Source organism: Corythoichthys intestinalis, chromosome 8 (assembly GCF_030265065.1).
Source record: "Corythoichthys intestinalis isolate RoL2023-P3 chromosome 8, ASM3026506v1, whole genome shotgun sequence".
In the NCBI taxonomy this organism is placed as follows: domain Eukaryota; kingdom Metazoa; phylum Chordata; class Actinopteri; order Syngnathiformes; family Syngnathidae; genus Corythoichthys; species Corythoichthys intestinalis.
Window position 1 is genome coordinate 55,889,398 of NC_080402.1, and position 19,053 is coordinate 55,908,450.

The 19,053-nt window shown below is 39.2% G+C and overlaps 1 protein-coding gene across 4 annotated transcripts in view; it reads right to left on the reverse strand.

Annotated features, from left to right (window-relative positions):
* gne (glucosamine (UDP-N-acetyl)-2-epimerase/N-acetylmannosamine kinase) overlaps positions 1 to 19,053 on the reverse strand; it is an 89,245-nt gene that overhangs the window by 44,853 nt on the left and 25,339 nt on the right. For 2 of the 4 annotated variants that reach the window (XM_057844325.1, XM_057844323.1), the window contains exons 2-3: positions 9,867 to 9,935; positions 103 to 242 (exon numbers count right to left, since the gene is read on the reverse strand). In XM_057844325.1, the coding sequence (XP_057700308.1) occupies positions 103 to 242; positions 9,867 to 9,917 (191 nt within the window). In that variant the 5' untranslated portion in view covers positions 9,918 to 9,935. Of the gene's footprint in view, positions 1 to 102; positions 246 to 9,866; positions 9,936 to 19,053 lie in introns of all 4 variants that reach the window. The other 2 variants (XM_057844324.1, XM_057844322.1) reach the window with 1 other exon arrangement.

Below are 19,053 nucleotides of genomic sequence, written 5' to 3' on the forward strand. Positions count from 1 at the left end.
CATTTAGGAATAACAGATTATAGTATACATTAGGTGGGATATTTATAATTTTAGCCTTATTTTAGGTATACAGGTTGAGACAAGGTTGAGTCGGTGGCTTACCCGTAATCATCAATCAAATGCGAACCAAGGACCACAATATCCAGGTCGAAGTCATCAGGGTGGGATTTGATCCCAAACATGATCGGAGCCAATTTCGAGTAGTCTGCCCTGTTGCACGTCGCCACACACACCCTCAGCCTCTTCTTACACGACAACACAAATGAAATTGTAATAGCCAAACCCATCATATTAGTTTACATTACCATTTGAAAAAGGTTTATGTCATTTGTATTGAGTTCATTTTGTCTACACTTACAGTATATAATAGTCTAATTTTTCTTCTATCACAGACAATAGTTACAGGTGGTTTAAATACCTGTTTCGGCAAACACTTCCGCCCAGTCAGTCAGAGATCTCTGTCATGTATTTAAACCACCTATAACTATTGTCTGGGATAAAAGAGTTTGACTAAGGTTTATGTCAACCACACTAACGAGACTTTGGGGAATACTGTACAAACATGTACTATAACACTGTGGTACCAAAGCCTAAGAGGTAATGCCCTTCTAATTATGCCACAATTTAAAATAATAATACAGTGATACCTCAGCTCACGAACATAATTGGTTCCCAGAAAGTGTGTGTAAGGCGAAAAGTTCGTCTTCTGAACATTTATTTCCCATAAGAAACCATTAAAATGAGAATAATCCGTTCCCAGGTACCCATAAAACATAATTTTCTACTAAATAAGCCTTAAAACTACACAAAAATATACTTTATTTTCTTTAATGTCTTCTTAGGCTTAACTCTAGCCTGTGGTGGGGTCTTTTTCGGTCCCATAATAGCAAAATTACACTCAATATGGTCCAAAATGTTTACCAACACAAACCACGTCCGCACTCAACGAAAGCGAGGGGTCGAACTGGGACGCCGTGAGCGTGCGTCAGCTTCTTGTGGCGCTGTTCGACCGCGTGGTTTGGTTCGTCCGCCGAAAACTAGTTCGTCAGCAGAGACTATATGCTCGCGAATGTAATGTTCTTGAGGCGAAAAGTTCGTGAGCTTAAGCCAGTACTTCTCAAATAGTGGGGCGCGCCCCCCTGGGGGGGCGCAGAGCAATGCCGGGGGGGCGCATGTGACCTCGGGGAACATGTTTTATGTGTTTTTTTTTTTTTTTTTTTTGCCGTACTGGAATAAAGTGTACTTGCATATCCACTCAGTAGGTGGCAGTGGCGCTCTCATTTTCAGAGTGCGCGCAGTATTTTTGAACTAAGGAAGAGCACTCAGCACACACAGACAACAGATATGAAGAGCAGTGTGCCACCGCCGTTTTCGAAAGCCGTTTTCCGACCGGACTCACTCACGCAGCGACCCACTGTCTTGTCCGGTGTTCGGCCATTCCTTACTACGCGGCGAAACGTCTACACAATGCTCAGGGCGCTTGCGCATGCATTCACACGCATGCGCACATCGGTTAGAGGCGGTGATTACTCACTATTTTTGTTTTTATTTAGTTATTTAGAACCTTTTCACAGCCTCAAAGATACTTTTTGCATGTATTACCCTCTCATACTTTTAACCATTGTGTTTTTTTGTGTTAGCTTTGAAGCAGTTGACCACATTAGTCACGTAGCGTGTTTAAACCGTCCTTATTTGATATAACTACATTTAAGTATTTTCTGCAGGCATTTTTTTAGTACCTTATTCCTGTATGCATCTAAACAAAACAAGTTAAGAGCGCACGGTAGTACTTTAGGTGTCAAATTCGACTAATGTAGGACGTTTCGCCGATGTAGCATATTTTGGCAGAACACCGGTTCTCACGTCGCCGCCCGAGAAGTGCCATTTTCGGCTTGGGATCGTCACGACGACTGCCCTCACCTACGGTTCTACCTCGGCCGTCGTAAATGCGCTTTTTTCGTGCCGTTTGCCTTTTAGCTTTGACTTTTAATACAGTGGGTGATGATGAAAGACCACTGTTTACTGTGTCTAAAAATAATTATAGCAGACAGCAAGAAGCCAAATCAATTAAGACGCCACTTAAAGACATTAGACCCCAATCTCATTGTTAAGCCGCTTGTTTTTTTCAGTGAAAACGTGCCGAATATTGCCAACAATCGTCCTGCTTTGTCAGTGTTATATCAGTAAGCCAGTGAGCATTGTTAGCATGCTAATTGAAAAATAACTCCACATCATTGCAAAGGAGGTAAATACTGTGAGCAGCAAAAATAAAAACTGTCCTGTCCAAGGACACCCCCCCCCCCCTTTTATTCAGATTTGTTTTTTCGGTCAAATTTTTTGGCACATTGTCCTCATGAGTGAATGTTTCTAATCAATTTTAATTTGGTATTATTTACTGATTTTATTACATTTTATTTTTCTGTATCAAATGGTCAAAAATGTACCTTGAGTGTATTTTTTAGTTTGGATGTGATTTTTTTTTTTTTAATTCAGGCAAATTGATGCACATCAAGTCTTCTCTGTTACAAACAAAACAATGTTTATAATAAAGTTATACTTTATTATAAGTTGATCTATGTTACTTTTTTTCTTTATTAGAAAAAAAGGACACAATGTTAGGCAGATGCGTATTTATAATAGTAATTTTATAGACAAATGATACTATTTACAGTGGCGGCAGAGAGTTTGGGGGGGCGCGAAACATTTACGTCTTCCTTGGGGGGGCGTGACAGAAAATAATTGAGAAGCACTGGCTTAAGCGTTCGTGAGCTGAGGTATCACTGTAATAATAATTTAAAAATTTGCCACAACGACACTGAATGAAGCTGTATTCTGTATTGTAAAGGGTAAGCAGTTTGGAGTTTGAATTTCAAGACTGCTGGTTAGTAGGGCTGGGCGATTATGGAAACATATTGAAATAACAATTCATATAGAGAGATGGAATGAGGGATGTCATGATTGATTTTTATGTAAGATATTATTTAAAATTGTTATTGTTATTACTTATTTCCTCAATTTTATTTAGTTAATATTTTAATATGAACTGTTTTGTAGTAATTTAGGACTATACCACCTACCTACCTACCTACCTACCTACCTACCTACCTACCAAACTAACTACCAAAACCTAATTTTGAATACTTTAAATCAGAGTTGGCTGATAACTAATAATAGCGTCCGATAAAAGTGTTTCTGGTGTTTTTCTGCTCCCTTCTGGCGCTTAGGTGTAACTACGTTCGGTAATCCCAGTACTTTTTGATGATGTAATTATATGTCGGCTCGAGCTAATTGAGAATAGAGAAAGCTAAATGGACGAGCCAATGTCTGCAGCTAGTGTACCAGAGCAGTTCTTGCCATATCACCACGTTGTTTGTGCCTCATATAAGCATCGTTTATAAGTTATATTCTTCCATTGTTTCATATTCATGAGCATTATTAAGTAAATTGGAGATATGTGCGAGTGATAGACATGTGCCAATTACCATGGTATGAAAGCATCAATCATACATTCATGTAGCTGTGCTACATAATGGCTGGAGGAGGTGAAACTCCTGATCCCCCCCCCCCCCCCAGCGAAGAAAACAAAATCGCCGGTATGGGAATACTTTGGCTAGATATCTCAAAAGTAACACATTTATGAGCTGTAATTGCAATACCGTGAACCCTAGATATTTTGGCTGAAAGTTATCATATCGTTAGAATCCCATACCGGCACATGTCTAATTTGATCTAGACCAGTGCTTCTCAATTATTTTCTGTTACGCCCCCCCAAGGAAGACGTAAATGTTTCGCGCCCCCCCCCAACTCTCTGCCGCCACTGTAAATAGTATCATTCGTCTATATTACTATTATAAGTACGCCTCAGCCTCATTGTGTCCTTTTTTTTCTATTAGAGAAAAAAAGTAACATAGATCAACTTATAATAAAGTATAACTTTTTTAACATTGTGTTGCTTGTAACAGAAAAGACAATGCGCATCAATTTGCCTGAAGTTAAAAAAAAAAAAAAAAAAAAAAAAAGTCACATCCAAACTGTAAAAATACACTCAAGGTACATTTTTGACCATTTGATACTGAAAAATAAAATGTAATAAAATCAGTAAATAATAACAAATTCAAATTGATTAGAAACATTTACTCTTCAGGACAACATGCCAAAAAATTTGACCGAAAAAAAACAAAACTGAATAGAAGGGGGGAAAAAGGTCTCTGGACAGAAGGAAAGTTTTTATTTTCGCTGATTCACCACAGTGCTCACTGTTTTACTGATACAACACTGACAAAGCGGGACGATTGTGACAATTGGCAATATTCGGCACATTTTCGCTGAAAAACGTGGCGTCTTAACTGATTTGGCTTCTCCGCTATAATCATTTTTAGACTCAGTAAACAGTGGTCTTTCCTCTTTTCCCACTATATTAAAAGTCAAAGGCAAACGGCCCGAAAAAAGCGCATTCTCGGCGGCCGAGGGAGAACCGTAGGTGAGGGCGGTGGTCGTGACGATCCCAAGCCGAAAACAGCACTTCTCGGCCGGACACGTGAGAAAGACAGTGGGTCGCTGCGTGAGTCCAGCTCTGCATGAGTCTCTTCCGTGTGCTCTTGCTTACTTCAAAAATACTGCACGCACTTTGAAAATGACAGCGCCACTGCCACCCACGGAGTGGATGTGCAAGTACACTTTATTCTAGTACGGCAAAAAAAAAAAAAAAAAAAGCATGTTCCCCGAGGTCACTCGCGCCCCCCCTGGCATCGCTCTGCGCCCCCCTGGGGGGGCGCGCCCCACCATTTGAGAAGTACTGATCTAGACAGACATATTGGTCGGCCGATATATAGGGCCGATATTTGGACATTTGACGTATATTGGTATCTGCCTTTTTTCCGACCGCCCGATATGAAAAAGTCCATTTAAAACTAGGGATATGGACTAGGGATTGCTTCATTTTTCAGAGGATCGGAATCGCGTGAAAAGGATCGGGTTTTTAATTGAAAAATAAATATTCTTTTTTTTTTTTGCTTCATGCTCGTACAGCCTCACTCTCCCTCCTGCTGCTTTTCTTGATCAGCAGTGCACTGCGAGTTTTGCTTGTTAAAGTTAACGATTGACCGGCGTTGAAGCTTTGATCTTGCCAGAGAAGCTTGGCAGCGCCACCTACAAAGATGCCAAATGTGTGAATCATCGCTTATTAAACTCTAGTGTGCTGTGGCAACTCATTGTGTGTGTACGCGTGGCAGTGAGTGGATTAGCCTGAACTCACTCAATGAAGCATTTAATAGAGACAAGGATTTTTCTAAATTATTCTTTTTTAAAAATCATTCAAATTATGAAGGTGGCACGGTAGGACAGTAACATGTTTCAAACTTTAAAAGCTATTTATAGAGCTATTTATTTAACCTTTTATTTAACTTTATAAGATGTTTCTGAGTCTAAGAAATTCAGGCACTTCTGGGGCTATTATTTTCTATTCTTTTGATCCAATAAATTACGGTACTAATAATTGGTATCGGTCCTGAAAATTTCATAACGGTCGATATATTATATGTACAGTGTATCACAAAAGTGAGTACACCCCTCGCGTTTCTGCAGATACTTAAGTATATCTTTTCATGGGACAACACTGACAAAATGAGACTTTGACACAATGAAAAGTAGTCTGTGTGCACCTTACAGATCAGAATTCATTTATTTTCTCCTCAAAATAACTCAAAATATAGCCATTAATATCTAAACCCCTGGCAACAAAAGTGAGTACACCCCTATGAAAAAATGGACATCCCTAAATGTCCAAATTGAGTACTGCTTGTCATTCTCCCTCCAAAATGTCATGTGACTTGTTACAGGAGTGCTGTCAGCATTTCTGCAGAGATTAAAGAGGTGGGGGGTCAGCCTGTTAGTGCTCAGACTTCATGCCGTACTCTACATCAAATTGGTGTGCATGGCTGTCATCCCAGGGGTAAGCCCCTTCTGAAGGCGGTACACATGAAAACCCGCCCATCTCATCAGATCATAGGACATGGTTCCAGTAATCCATGTGCTTTGTTGACGTGTCTTCGCAAACTGTTTGCGGGTTTTCTTGTGTAACGTCTTCAGAAGGGGCTTCCTCTTGGGGTGACAGCCATGCACACCAATTTGATGTAGAGTACGGCGTATGGTCTGAGCACTACCAGGCTGACCCCCCCACCTCTTCAATCTCTGCAACAATGCTGACAGCACTCCTGTAACAAGTCACATGACATTTTGGAGGGAAAATAACAAGCAGTACTCAATTTGGACATTTAGAGATGTCCATTTTTTCATAGGGGTGTACTCACTTTTGTTGCCAGAGGTTTAGATATTAATGGCTGTATTTTGAGTTATTTTGAGGGGAAATAAATTAACTGTATTATATAAGCTGCACACAGACTACTTTTCATTGTGTCAAAGTTTAATTTTGTCAGTGTTGTCCTATGAAAAGATATACTTAAATACCTGCCGATATGCAAGGGGTGTACTCACTTATGTGATACACTGTATATTTTGTTGTGTTTGCATTTGCGGTAAAATGTGTTTACATTATTTCATTGCAGGCAAGCTGTGCTACCAGTTGCTATTTAAATTGATACATGGTGTATACTTTGTTTTATTTGCGACTTTCATTTAATATTGGCAAATGTTTTGTTGTTTTTAGTTTTACAAAAAAGTATTGGTGCTCTGTCAAGAGAAAGATGACCACAGTAAAGCCAATTCAACTTTACTTCAGCGTCTGACGTCTCTTTAGAGCCTGATTTGTTGGCTATCCGTTGATTTATGCACCCACACACACATTGGGGACAAAATAAGTGCCTTATTGGGACTTTGTACTTGCGCTTGCTCCAAAAAACTGATGATTGCACCATTTTGATTTCAACAATAAATATAGTGGTGCAATATGGGCACTTTTTCAATAATTTCAGTTCTTATTTTTCACAGAATGTTTATTTGGAAAACCTTGAAGTTGTTACATTTACTGTTATTAAAGCATCCAGTGGGATTACAATACAGTTAGCCATTATATGTTAAGTCCACGACCGCATATATCGGTATCGGTTTGATATCGGTAACGGATTTTGGAGTTCGACAACATCAGTTAAAAAGTCGTTATTTGACAACTTTACTTTAAATTAGGGTTGTTACGATCATGTTTTTTTGCTCCCGAACCGATCCCGATCGTGTTGTTACGATCATGTTTTTTTTGCTCCCGAACCGATCCCGATCGTGTTGTTACGATCATGTTTTTTTTGCTCCCGAACCGATCCCGATCGTTTTAGTTTGAGTATCTGCCGATCCCGATATTTCCCGATCCGATTGCTTTTTTTTTTTGCTCCCGATTCAATTCCAATCATTCCCGATAAATTTTCCCGATCATATACAGTTTGGCAATGCATTAAGAAAAAAATGAATAAAACTCGGACGAATATATACATTCAACATACAGTACATGAGTACTGTATTTGTTTATTACAGTGCTTCTCAATTATTTTCTGTCACGCCCCCCCAAGGAAGACGTAAATGTTTCGCGCCCCCCCAAACTCTCTGCCGCCACTGTAAATAGTATCATTTGTCTATAAAATTACTATTATAAATACGCATCTGCCTAACATTGTGTCCTTTTTTTCTAATAAAGAAAAAAGTAACATAGATCAACTTATAATAAAGTATAACTTTATTTACATTGGTTTGTTTGTAACAGAGATGACTTGACGTGCATCAATTTGCCTGAATTAAAAAAAAAAAATTCACATCCAAACTAAAAAATACACTGAAGGTACATTTTTGACCATTTGTTACAGAAAAATAAAATGTAATAAAATCAGTAAATAATACCAAATTAAAATTGATTAGAAACATTCACCCATGAGGACAATGTGCCAGAAAATTTGACCGAAAAAACAAATCTGAATAAAAGGGGGAAAAAAGTGTCCTTGGACAGGACAGTTTTTATTTTTGCTGCTCACAGTATTTACCTCCTTTGCAATGGTGTGGAGTTATTTTGCAATTAGCATGCTAACAATGCTCACTGGCTTACTGATATAACACTGACAAAGCAGGACGATTGTTGGCAATATTCGGCACGTTTTCACTGAAAAAAATCAAGCGGCTTAACAATGAGATTGGGGTCTAATGTATTTAAGTGGCTTCTTTATTGATTTGGCTTCTTGCTGTCTGCTATAATTATTTTTAGACACAGTAAACAGTGGTCTTTCATCATCACCCACTGTTTTAAAAGTCAAAGCTAAAAGGCAAACGGCACGAAAAAAGCGCATTCACGGCGGCCGAGGTAGAACCGTAGGTGAGGGCAGTCGTCGTGACGATCCCAAGCCGAAAATGGCACTTCTCGGGCGGCGACGTGAGAACCGGACAAGACAGTGGGTCGCTGCGTGAGTGAGTCCGGTCGGAAACGGCTTTCGAAAACGGCGGTGGCACACTGCTCTTCATATCTGTTGTCTGTGTGTGCTGAGTGCTCTTCCTTAGTTCAAAAATACTGCGCGCACTCTGAAAATGAGAGCGCCACTGCCACCTACTGAGTGGATGTGCAAGTACACTTTATTCCAGTACGGCAAAAAAAAAAAAAATGTTCCCCGAGGTCACATGCGCCCCCCCTGGCATTTCTCTGCGCCCCCCCCAGGGGGGCGCGCCCCACTATTTGAGAAGTACTGGTTTATTATGACGATAACTCCTCAAGATGGCCTTTACATTATTAATATTCTTTCTGTGAGAGGGATCAACGGATAGAAAGACTTGTAATTCTTAAAGGATAAATATGACTTTGTATATTGGGACTAAATATTGCCATCTAGTGTATTTGTTCAGCTTTCAGTAAATGATACTGCAGCCATTTAACTTCTGCCCAAATGCATGATGGGAAGTGCAACCATGACTGTGCGTAGGGGCACCAATTGATATATCTTCTCTGCGTTGGGAAAGAACATAGGGTGTTAAGAAAATGATCAACTACTACCTTTCTTCCCCACATTGCCTCCCACGTTATTTTTAATTGCTGAGAGAGGTATTGTAAGGCTTTAGCGACATAAAAATGGCTCCAAAGGCTGTCAAAATTCTCTCTACTCATTATACGCTGCCTTTTAGCTCTATATAAAGGTAAAACGGCGTCTTTATAGATTGAACACGACAATGCGTGAGTGGGTCGTGCAGCGCATGCGTTAATTACTTAACGTGATAAATTAAAAAATTCATTATCGCCGTTAACGCAAAAAATTTGATAGCCCTACTTTAAGCTAAAACTTCTCTGGATGAGTGTAAGACATTTAGTCTGTAACGTTAAATACAATTAGAAAACGATTTAAAATGAAAAATATATATATATATTAAAAAGGCATGTCCGATATTTTTTTGCCGATTCCGGTACTTTGAAAATGACGTGATTGGACCCGATCAATCAGCCATCTTTACTTTAAATACAATTCTAAATAAGAAACAGCAAATACACAGTAACATGTACCTTACCGATATATCTGAAGTGTCGGCATTGGGGTGTGGATAGTCGTTATTTGAAGGGAAATCATCTCTAATGCTAATTTTAGCTAGCCATCTATTGAGGTTTTTATTGACTGTCAAGATCAAGCTGGTTTCTAAGATATCTTTCATAAACAAATATTGAGTGTGTCTCATTCTTTTAGTTGGGTGTTTAGTTTTATCGTTGAGAATAACTAAGATGTCATTAAACAACTTGCAACTAGCAGCACAAAAACTTGCATCCACCAAACAATAATTTTTCTTCCATTTTCATGGTATTTTAATCATGAGAATCAAAACTAAAATGGATAAATAATAAATTTTTAATAATTACCCAGCCCTACTATTTGATATATTGTATTTCTTGAATCACACACCTGATTCAGACCATCCATCCTTTCCCTTTTCAGCTTTTGTCTGCTTTGCATCCTCTTGTAGTAAAGCTCCTAGAAAAAAAATGGCAAAGGTTTCTCTCACAATATGGCTACACAATAGATATACATTCGTCAGTTCTTGTGGAATTTAATCAGCGTGGCATACAGACAGACAAGGCAAAAATGCGCTACTTGGTAAAAGCAGACTATACCCCGATATACCCCGATCACAAAATATATTTTTGCCGGAGCCAGCTGAAAGAAGTCTCTGGATGTAGGATAATTTATAATTATCTCTGTTACATCTTTTACTATAGGCTCTGTTTTCTTCCGGACTTAATTCCCTAACAGCCATTTAAAAAAAAAAAATAATAATAATTTTTTAAATTGTGTTATATTATTAAACTATACGGTACATACCCCAAATCTGCCAAATAAAGAATGGATTGCATTACAAAAGTTAGTCTACCTTTTTTCCATTTATCAAACATTTTTAGGTGCTTCTCAAAAAAAAAAAATATATATATATATATATATATATATATATATATATATATATATATATATTAAATAAATAAAAATATTGATATATGGCGGAAAACAGACAAGGCTGAAAAAGCAGTTTCTGCTCTTGCACCCCTCTTTAAAATAAACTGCTGTATTTTAAGCCGAAAGAACTGTTGTGTTTGATAGAACAGTGTCTATATGCTGCCATAGAAGATTCATGGCACATTAAGTCCCCAAACTATTTTTAATTTGTCCGTTTTACCCTGGAAACCCCCATTTACAGATGTCACGCAACCGCTTTTGTTTCAACCTAGCCATAAAAAGAAGGTACTTAAGTAATGGTATTTATTATGCAAAATGTTTCCCCGATAGGTTAGATGATAAATAATCGATCCGAACAAAGAAAATTAAAAAAAAACAAAAACGTTTAATAGGGTAAACATATGAAAATCTCGACCACTCCTTGATGTCTGCGATTTCTGCATCGCAACCCTTGTTATATTACCATGTTTCACCCATTAAATCCCCCCAAAATCCGGCTGTGGCCATTCTCATCTGTGTCTTGACACTCGATGATACATGCTACAGGGAGTTTTTGGATCGAAACAAGGTAAGTACGCGATAATATGTTGTTAAAATCATGGCGTCTTAATTCTGCTCTCACCTCCAGTTAGGGTTTTGCTGTTTAAAATGTTTTTTTATTTTTTTTATTTTTTTAAATGCCCTCCTGTTCAAAATTTTCTACCCCCAGAAAATTGAGATTTTAAGCTTTCCAATGATGTATTACACATGCATATAGGACAATTTTGAAATCTGGCCAAATTGGGGGTCTCAGAGTGGAACTTCAAGTCACCTGAATGTTTTCTGTCATATATATATATATATACAAAATATGAAAGATAATTAAATGAAATTTCAAACCAACATACAGTATAGTTGTATGTATTTATTCACATTTTTAAGACCTTAGAAAAATGGATTTAAGACATTTTAATGGCAAGTAAGGCCTTTAAAAAAAAATAAATAAATAAATAATGAATTCAATGCCTTACAAGACTTTTCAATGATCCACGGCAACCCTAAATTTGCTGTAATGTCTAGATGGGCTGGAAAGAACAGAATTCCCAGTAAGCTTCCCAAATTTGTTTTCTAGTCAGTCAGCACAATGCCTGCTGATTTCAAATAAAGAAAATTGTAATATATTTAGTCCCCCGCCAGGAATGCACGATAGCAGTATTTACTGCAGATTTCCGACAAAATCAAAAATCTGCAGAATTCAGGGCGAAGTGCAGAATATTTCATTTTACCTGCAGTTTTTTTCATCCTGGCTGATAGAATTCGTGATAAAATAGCACCCGCCATTGGGCTCTGCTTGTTATGGAAAGATTGCTTTTTTTGAATGCAGTAGCCTCACCTATGGCGGGCAAATTGACCACAATCGAAGTATGAGCCTACGATGAAAGTGGACATGGAACAGAAGCACACTTAAAACTAGAGATAGACCGATTATCAACCGGGCTGATTATCAGCGCCGATATTTGGAAATTTGGTGTATAACGGTATCTGCCTTTTTCTTTAATCCGACTGGCTGATATGGAAAAAATCCATTTAAAACTGGTTTATTTCAGCTCAGATGCATTCGCCCCTCTCTCTCCTGCACAAGTGTTCACCCCGTCCTCTGATAAGACTTACTTAATTACTTTATAAAATCTCTGGAGGTAAGTTTTTATTTTCATTTACTACAGATAATGCTAAGCCTGAGAACTCCTGCACTTTTTGTTTTTGTTAAAACAAAGTTAAATTATTGCAGGGTTTTTTTTTTGGTTTTTTTTAACCTGTCCTGTTCAGCTGATTGACATAGAGAATGGAAGTCTGAGTGTCGGATTGATCTGAACAGCTTTAATGTTTTACATTGGAGTATGACATATCACACATCTCCCATTGTGATCAGTCGACATATCTAGTTTATTTAGACAAAGCAGCGAACAGGAAGGGGCCATGGAGAAACAGAAGAAAAGAAGGAGAGAAAGAAGAAATAAACAATAACAAGAAACACACCGAACGCCTACACCAGCCATGAACATGTCGGTGCCACCGTGAGCTAGATACACTTCCGGCTGACACCATGCCCGTTAACCAGGAAAGGGGGGGGGGTTGGTCTAGAAGACAAGTGCCTGGGAGGAGTGGAGCGCACACAAATCAGCCCTGTGATCCAGAACCCAGTAATCGTGTAAATCCCATGTTAGTGTGAGTCCGCTGGCAACCCACCCTACGTCGCCCCATCGCCAATCCCGGCACCGAGGACCTCCACCCGAGCGCGCCCCAGCTGGCACGGCACATCGCGGCACCCCCAACGGCCCACTAACCCCAGGGCAGGGCCCCCCACTGGAGCAAGCGACACCCAGCCGACACACTGGCGTCCAGCCAGCGACCCGTGCCGGAGCGCAGGGCGGATACCCAGGCAGAGAAGAGCGGGGAAGGCGAAGCAGGAGAACGCCGAGGAGCCGCTGCGGGGCGACGCGAGATCGGAACCCCGACCTCCGACCACTCCGCCAGCAGCCCAGGCAGAGGGGAGGCCACGCCATAGAGAAAAACTGTGGGACCCACCTACCACCCTATTACTGTGGCTGCCAGGTCCCCGACTGGTAGCCATTACCCAGCACCGTGATGGGATTGTGTGGTAGGGTAGTGCAATGTATACATTAAAGGAGGCTAGCTCACCTTGGGGCAGTGCGACCGTTGCGTGGAATTTTTACTCAGCCGCCCGTCCCACTCCCCTTAAATTATTTCAGTCATGTTGAAATTTTATTTTATTTATTGTGAAAAAATTCAGGAAGCTATTATCTAAGTTTTTAATCAACTTTGCAAGAAGTCCTGCTGAGCCTGAGAACTAGTGACGGGATCTGTCGTTCACATGAGTAAACGAATCCATTCCGGTTCGTTCAGTAAAAAGATTCGTTCAAACAAATCGTTCGCCCCCCTCATCTCCCTCCCCGCCCAAACGAATCGTTCGGTTACTGAACGGGAAGTGACGTTGCCGAACGAATCACCAAAGACCGCTTCGCAGTATATCTGAACGGGAAGTGACATTGCTTGGTCCCTCCCTGTCTTGCACACAGGCACCGCTCGTCGTAGTTTCAGAAATGAGTGACAGGCGGTATCATTCTGCTTTCACAGACAGCCTCGTCTCCCTCCTGCTGCTGCAAAAGCGAGGGAGAACTTCCGCGTCGTCTGTCCTAGTTCTATGGGCTCAAAGTCATGGCTCGTGCTTGCATTTCGATTTAGGACACGGTTAAACATTTTCCTTTTGTGGGGGGAGTGGGGGTTTGGGGTTGGGGGCGCACGGACTTTCTTTAGCATGATCTTGATCACATATGCTACCAGCCAACGCAGCATGCTTGCTGTCACGAAAATAAAAATAAATTGAAAGATTAATTTCTAAATATGGAACAACCAACACATCATATTTACCTCTCGCTCTGTTGTATTTTTGTTTTTATGCTCATCACTATTATTTTAGGTCACTATTGTTAAAACTGAAGTGTAAATAGCTAGTTGTCAAATGTGCTGCTCTGAAATAAAAACAATACTACATTTTGATATTTGACAGTTTAATTGCAAATCAGTATTAAGATGATCGTATTGAATTTTTGCACTGGTATTAACAAATAAAATAATTCGGTCAGCTCCCCTGTCGCCCCCTCATCTCAGATTGTCAAATGCTGACGAGAAATAATTGTTTGCTCTTTACGATGTTGCCTTTCTACTCTCATTAGTCTGTTAAGAAAAATGTAGACATATTGCGACATCTCCCGTGTCCGCGTGCGTTGTTTTTGAGTAGCACATGATGGACGGATGGACATAATTTGTCAAATCAACACCCGACACGCTCTGACACAAAAAATAAATAAATAAATAAAACAGTCGGAAAAAATTGACATGTATATACAGTTTCATTGCAAATCAGTATTATGGTGATAATACTAAATATTTTTTCTGTGCGCATATGAGGTAAATATCGCTGCCATGAAGCCTCCATATAGTGACAGTTCTCTGCCCCCTTCACTGCCGTGAGTGCCGTCATGCGACCGCAGCTCACTTTTGCTTGCCTTGTAGCTACCCGTGTTTTTTTATTTATTTATTTATTTTTAGCTACCCGTGTTTTAACTACTGTAAATTTGATAGTATGTTGTCAGTCATAGGTAGTCCCGAGTCTGTTGAGAAAAGTAGTACACTAAACCATGCTCGCTAGATTTGTGTGGTGTTTTGTCTGTTTGAGCAGCATTTGATAGGCTCCACATTAACAAATATGTGACAAAGTCATTTCCTTCCATTTTTTGACTCGTTCACCGCATTACTGGAAAGTCAAGTTAGCAGCAAGCTAGGTCAGGAACCGGAGGACCGAGTCACTGAACGGGAAGTGACATAACTCAGTCTTGCCCCCTTGCGTGCACGCCGGCTGCTTATTGGCTACACGTGGAAGTGAGTGACATACGCCCTGATTCTGTTTCCGCTCCCTCCCCTGCCCGCGATGAGGCTGGCGTCTGATTGGTCGTGTGTGATGTCAGAAGACGCTGCCGCTTGCTCAACGCCCTCCCACGCAGCGAACAAGCCCTAACTTCATAGAACGAATCAGTGCAGATGGTGATTAGTTCGGTCTCGTTCACCCAAACAATTCGTTCAAAAAGACCGAATCGTTCGCGACCGATACAACACTACTGAGAACTCCCTGTATTTTTGTTGTATTGTCTTATCTGTGGAAAAATTTCAGAGAGCTAATTATTTACCTTTACTTATAATACTTTGTCCGGCCCATTTTTGGAGTGTTGTGTAAAATAATAATGATTAAAAAAAATTTCCCATTCTTTTTTGTGTTTTTTCATTGCAAGCTCAATGAATGAAGATATTATTACCATTTGTAGCAAGCATTTGTAATTGCCATCATTTTCTGGGAGAAACTGAGCATTATCAGACCAATAACCAGTGCCAATACTTTTGGCCAGCAGTGTATATTGGTATCGGTTTGATATCAGTATCGGACTTTATTACACCGGATGCTTGTGCGGAGCGGATCCGCTCTCTGTTGACTGCGTGCTCCGCAGCACGTCAAAACTAGGACAAAACATACAGCTGCGCACAACCGCGGTCTGGCAGCTCTGTCACCGTCCTGAGCTGTCGCATGATTGCGCACGATAATGTGGCATTAAAACAACGACAAACACATGGAGTATGTACTCAATACAGAAGCAGAGAGAGAAAGGTGGACTTGATTTGACTGAACGTTTTTTCCCCAAATTTTTTTGCTTTTACCATGGGTAAGTATCTTATTAAGAAATAAATTCTCTCCCAATAAAGAAATAAATTCTCTTAATACATTTACTAATTCAATAAGGTTTGCTCGAATTTTGTTTCCAGTAGGGCTGCAGCTATCGATTATTTTAGTAGTCCATTAATCAATGAACTAGTTAGTTCGAATAATCGAGTAATCGGATAAGGAACATGAAAAATTAAAATACCTGAGCTCACCCGCAAACAGCATAAAAAGAAAAATGAGGATCTACGTACAACAAAAGAAAACTGGCGAACTTGCATAGCAAAAGTCCACTAGCCTAAATGCAATTAAATGCTAACGTTCTATTTTACAATGCTCTTTAAAAAATGGTTCAGACATGTATTCCCACAAAAGACAGCTAAATAACAAAACAACATTTACCATTCAGACATGTATTCCCACAAAAGACAGCTAAATATACCTAAAAACTAAATTACGAATGCATTAAAAAAAAAACATGAGCTCAAACGAAAGCTAGTGTTGGTCTTAACAGGGAGCAGTTGGATTCACCCATGTGAAATGAGGCAGACAAGAGGGCAGGGTATACACCCAAATCAATAAAACTAAATGCAAACACTTTCAAAATAAACCATTACTACCCCACTTTAACGGAACGAATACTCGAAGCAGCAAAATTTAATTCGAATCTTTTTTTTTCTAATCGATTACTGAAGTTTATCGATTAATCTTTGCAGCACTAGTTTCCAGTACTATACTGTTTAACTACTCTTCTTTGTTGTTGTTTTCTCAGCTAGATTATACACATACAGTAGAAACATAAATGTATCCAAGTTTAGTTAAAAAGTTAAAATTTAAAACAAGCTTCCTATAGTTAACAGTAGTTTGTGACACCCCGACCACGTCAACAACCCGTTCTCTACTATTTAATTACAATTTTAAATTACAGAACTAGCATCACTCTCCATCCTCATAGCTTCTGCTATGGCGTTCCATGCAGATTCCTTTTTAAAGTTGTCCTTATAAAAACGATCTGCTGTGTCGTAAATCCCTTTGTGACTTTTCACCTTCATAATGAATCATTCATAGACCATGTTCGCTGTGTTTACACTGTGAATAAGCACATGGACTGTTGACCCCAGGCCTGGTTCTACTCATTTTGACGGATGCGTCTCCTGCAAAATTAGAAAATAGCCCAAACCATTCGGCGGGCTTCGGCACGACGATACAATATGATAGAATGGAAACTGATTGGCTCCGTCACTATATGTTGGTGGATCCGCACCCCACACGCATCTGGTGTAATTTGGCCATTAGACAATATCGGGATATCGGTTAAAAAGTCATAATCGGACAACTTTACAATTATTATTCTCCGCAGACTTCAAGATGGTTCTCCGTCTAATAGAGCAGGGCGCTAAACCGAAAATTTACCGTTACCGAAATTCTTCACGATGACAGACGTAATTTTGACCATGTTGGTAAATTTGGTAAATTAATAAAACAAGAAAATACAGTCTTTTCATCCCGCTTTGACTCCGTGTTGTTCTCTGATAGCTTTTGTGATGGTAAAGCATTCAGCATAAAGTACAATCCAACAGTGAAACTTATATGACCGTTTAATGGCCACAGCTATTTTTCTGCGATGGCTTGGTTAATTCTATGTCATTACTGCCATCATAAAATCTTAAATGTTTCATTGGCAGAAGATCAATACAATACATTTGTATATACTTAATGTTTGGACTGCATGTAAAATTGTTAAATATGTTAAGTTGAAAGCTGGTAAATAAATCAACGAGAAACGGCTCATCTGTATTTCATGCATTGACTCAGATTTTCAAATTATATACAGTCAGCTTGGGCGAATTTATCATTATTTATCGCCATCGAGGTTAATCTGCTCAATTTACCGTGAAACGTACTTTAGGCCATATCGCCCAGCCCTACTGTGTAATCAACACTTTTTCACTCCTGATTCCTGGAGGGACTAAAGTATATACTATATATTCAACTGTACACTAGAGATAGACCGATTATTGGACGAGCTGAATGTATACGCCAATATTTGATGTATGTTGGTATTGGACAGGCCAATATGAAAAAAATCTATTTGAAAACTGGGTTACTTCAGCTCAGATACAGCTGCGCCTCTATCTCCTGCCTGCTGTCTCCTGCACTAGTATTCACCCTGTCCTCTGATTGGTTAAAGGGTAATGGTAAATGGAGTTGCACTTGTATTGCGCCTTTCCTCCTTTTTAAGGCCCTCAAAGCACTTCACGCTATATCCTCATCGATCTACCGGTGACGCAGCACCAGGAGCAACATGGGGTTTAGTATCTTGCTCAGGGATACTTAGACGAGGTCATCGGGACAAAGAATCGAACCCACTACCTCTGGGTTGGGGAATGACTACCACTGAACGACGCCACCCCCAATTATTAGCTATCATTTTCTATTTGTATGATTCAATAAACATGCTTTAGGCATTTCAATGAAGCTCAGTGTTTGCATTATTTGATTTCAAAACGTTTTTTCTTTCATATATACACTTTTACTGCAAATGAATATCGGCTCAAAAACTGGTTATCGACCCTAAGCCTGTCGCGATAACAAATTTTAGAGTGCGATAATTTATCTAATAAATTGTTGCGATATACGATATTATTTCGCCCCCCATTTTTTCTAAACCAATTTACAATAACACAGTGTGAATATAGTATATATTAATAGATCAAGTACACCCATTTAGACACGATAAGTTTTTACTCTTAAATTCAAAAATACTTTTCAAGAAATCACAATTAAAAACAATAGGCCATGCCTCTTAAGTAAAAGACAATATTAATACCGCACAGAAACACAAAACAAATAAAATGTGTTTTTCAAGAAAAAAAATACAATTGCACTTTATAACTTAAGCATTTAGGCAAATGAAAACTTCTCCCGTCATAGCTTCTGCAATGGTGTTCCATAGGGATGCTACGATACAGTCACGGTAAGTCACGGTTTGTTACGATTTTGGATACGGGGGACACGATTTCCATCCGATTCAATCCATTTAATGCTCTGAAAAAAATATGTATATATAAATTTTTTGGGTTTTTTTGGTTTTTTTTTTGCTAACGAGCAAAAATTAAATTGCCATCATATAAACATGTATTTTAGTGCATAATATTTATGTGCTTACTTATTACTGATCTGAAAAAAAATTGTAAAAAAGTGCTGAGAACAATCTTTACTGTTTGCAAAGTGAGGTGGGGCACTCTTGATTGCTACAGCCCTCTTAGCAGCTAGGTTTACAACATGAGCAAGACATCCTATTTGTGGTCCAAATCCATCTGTGTCACGTACTGAATTAACAATATTTGCAACATTATCTATAGTCACTGG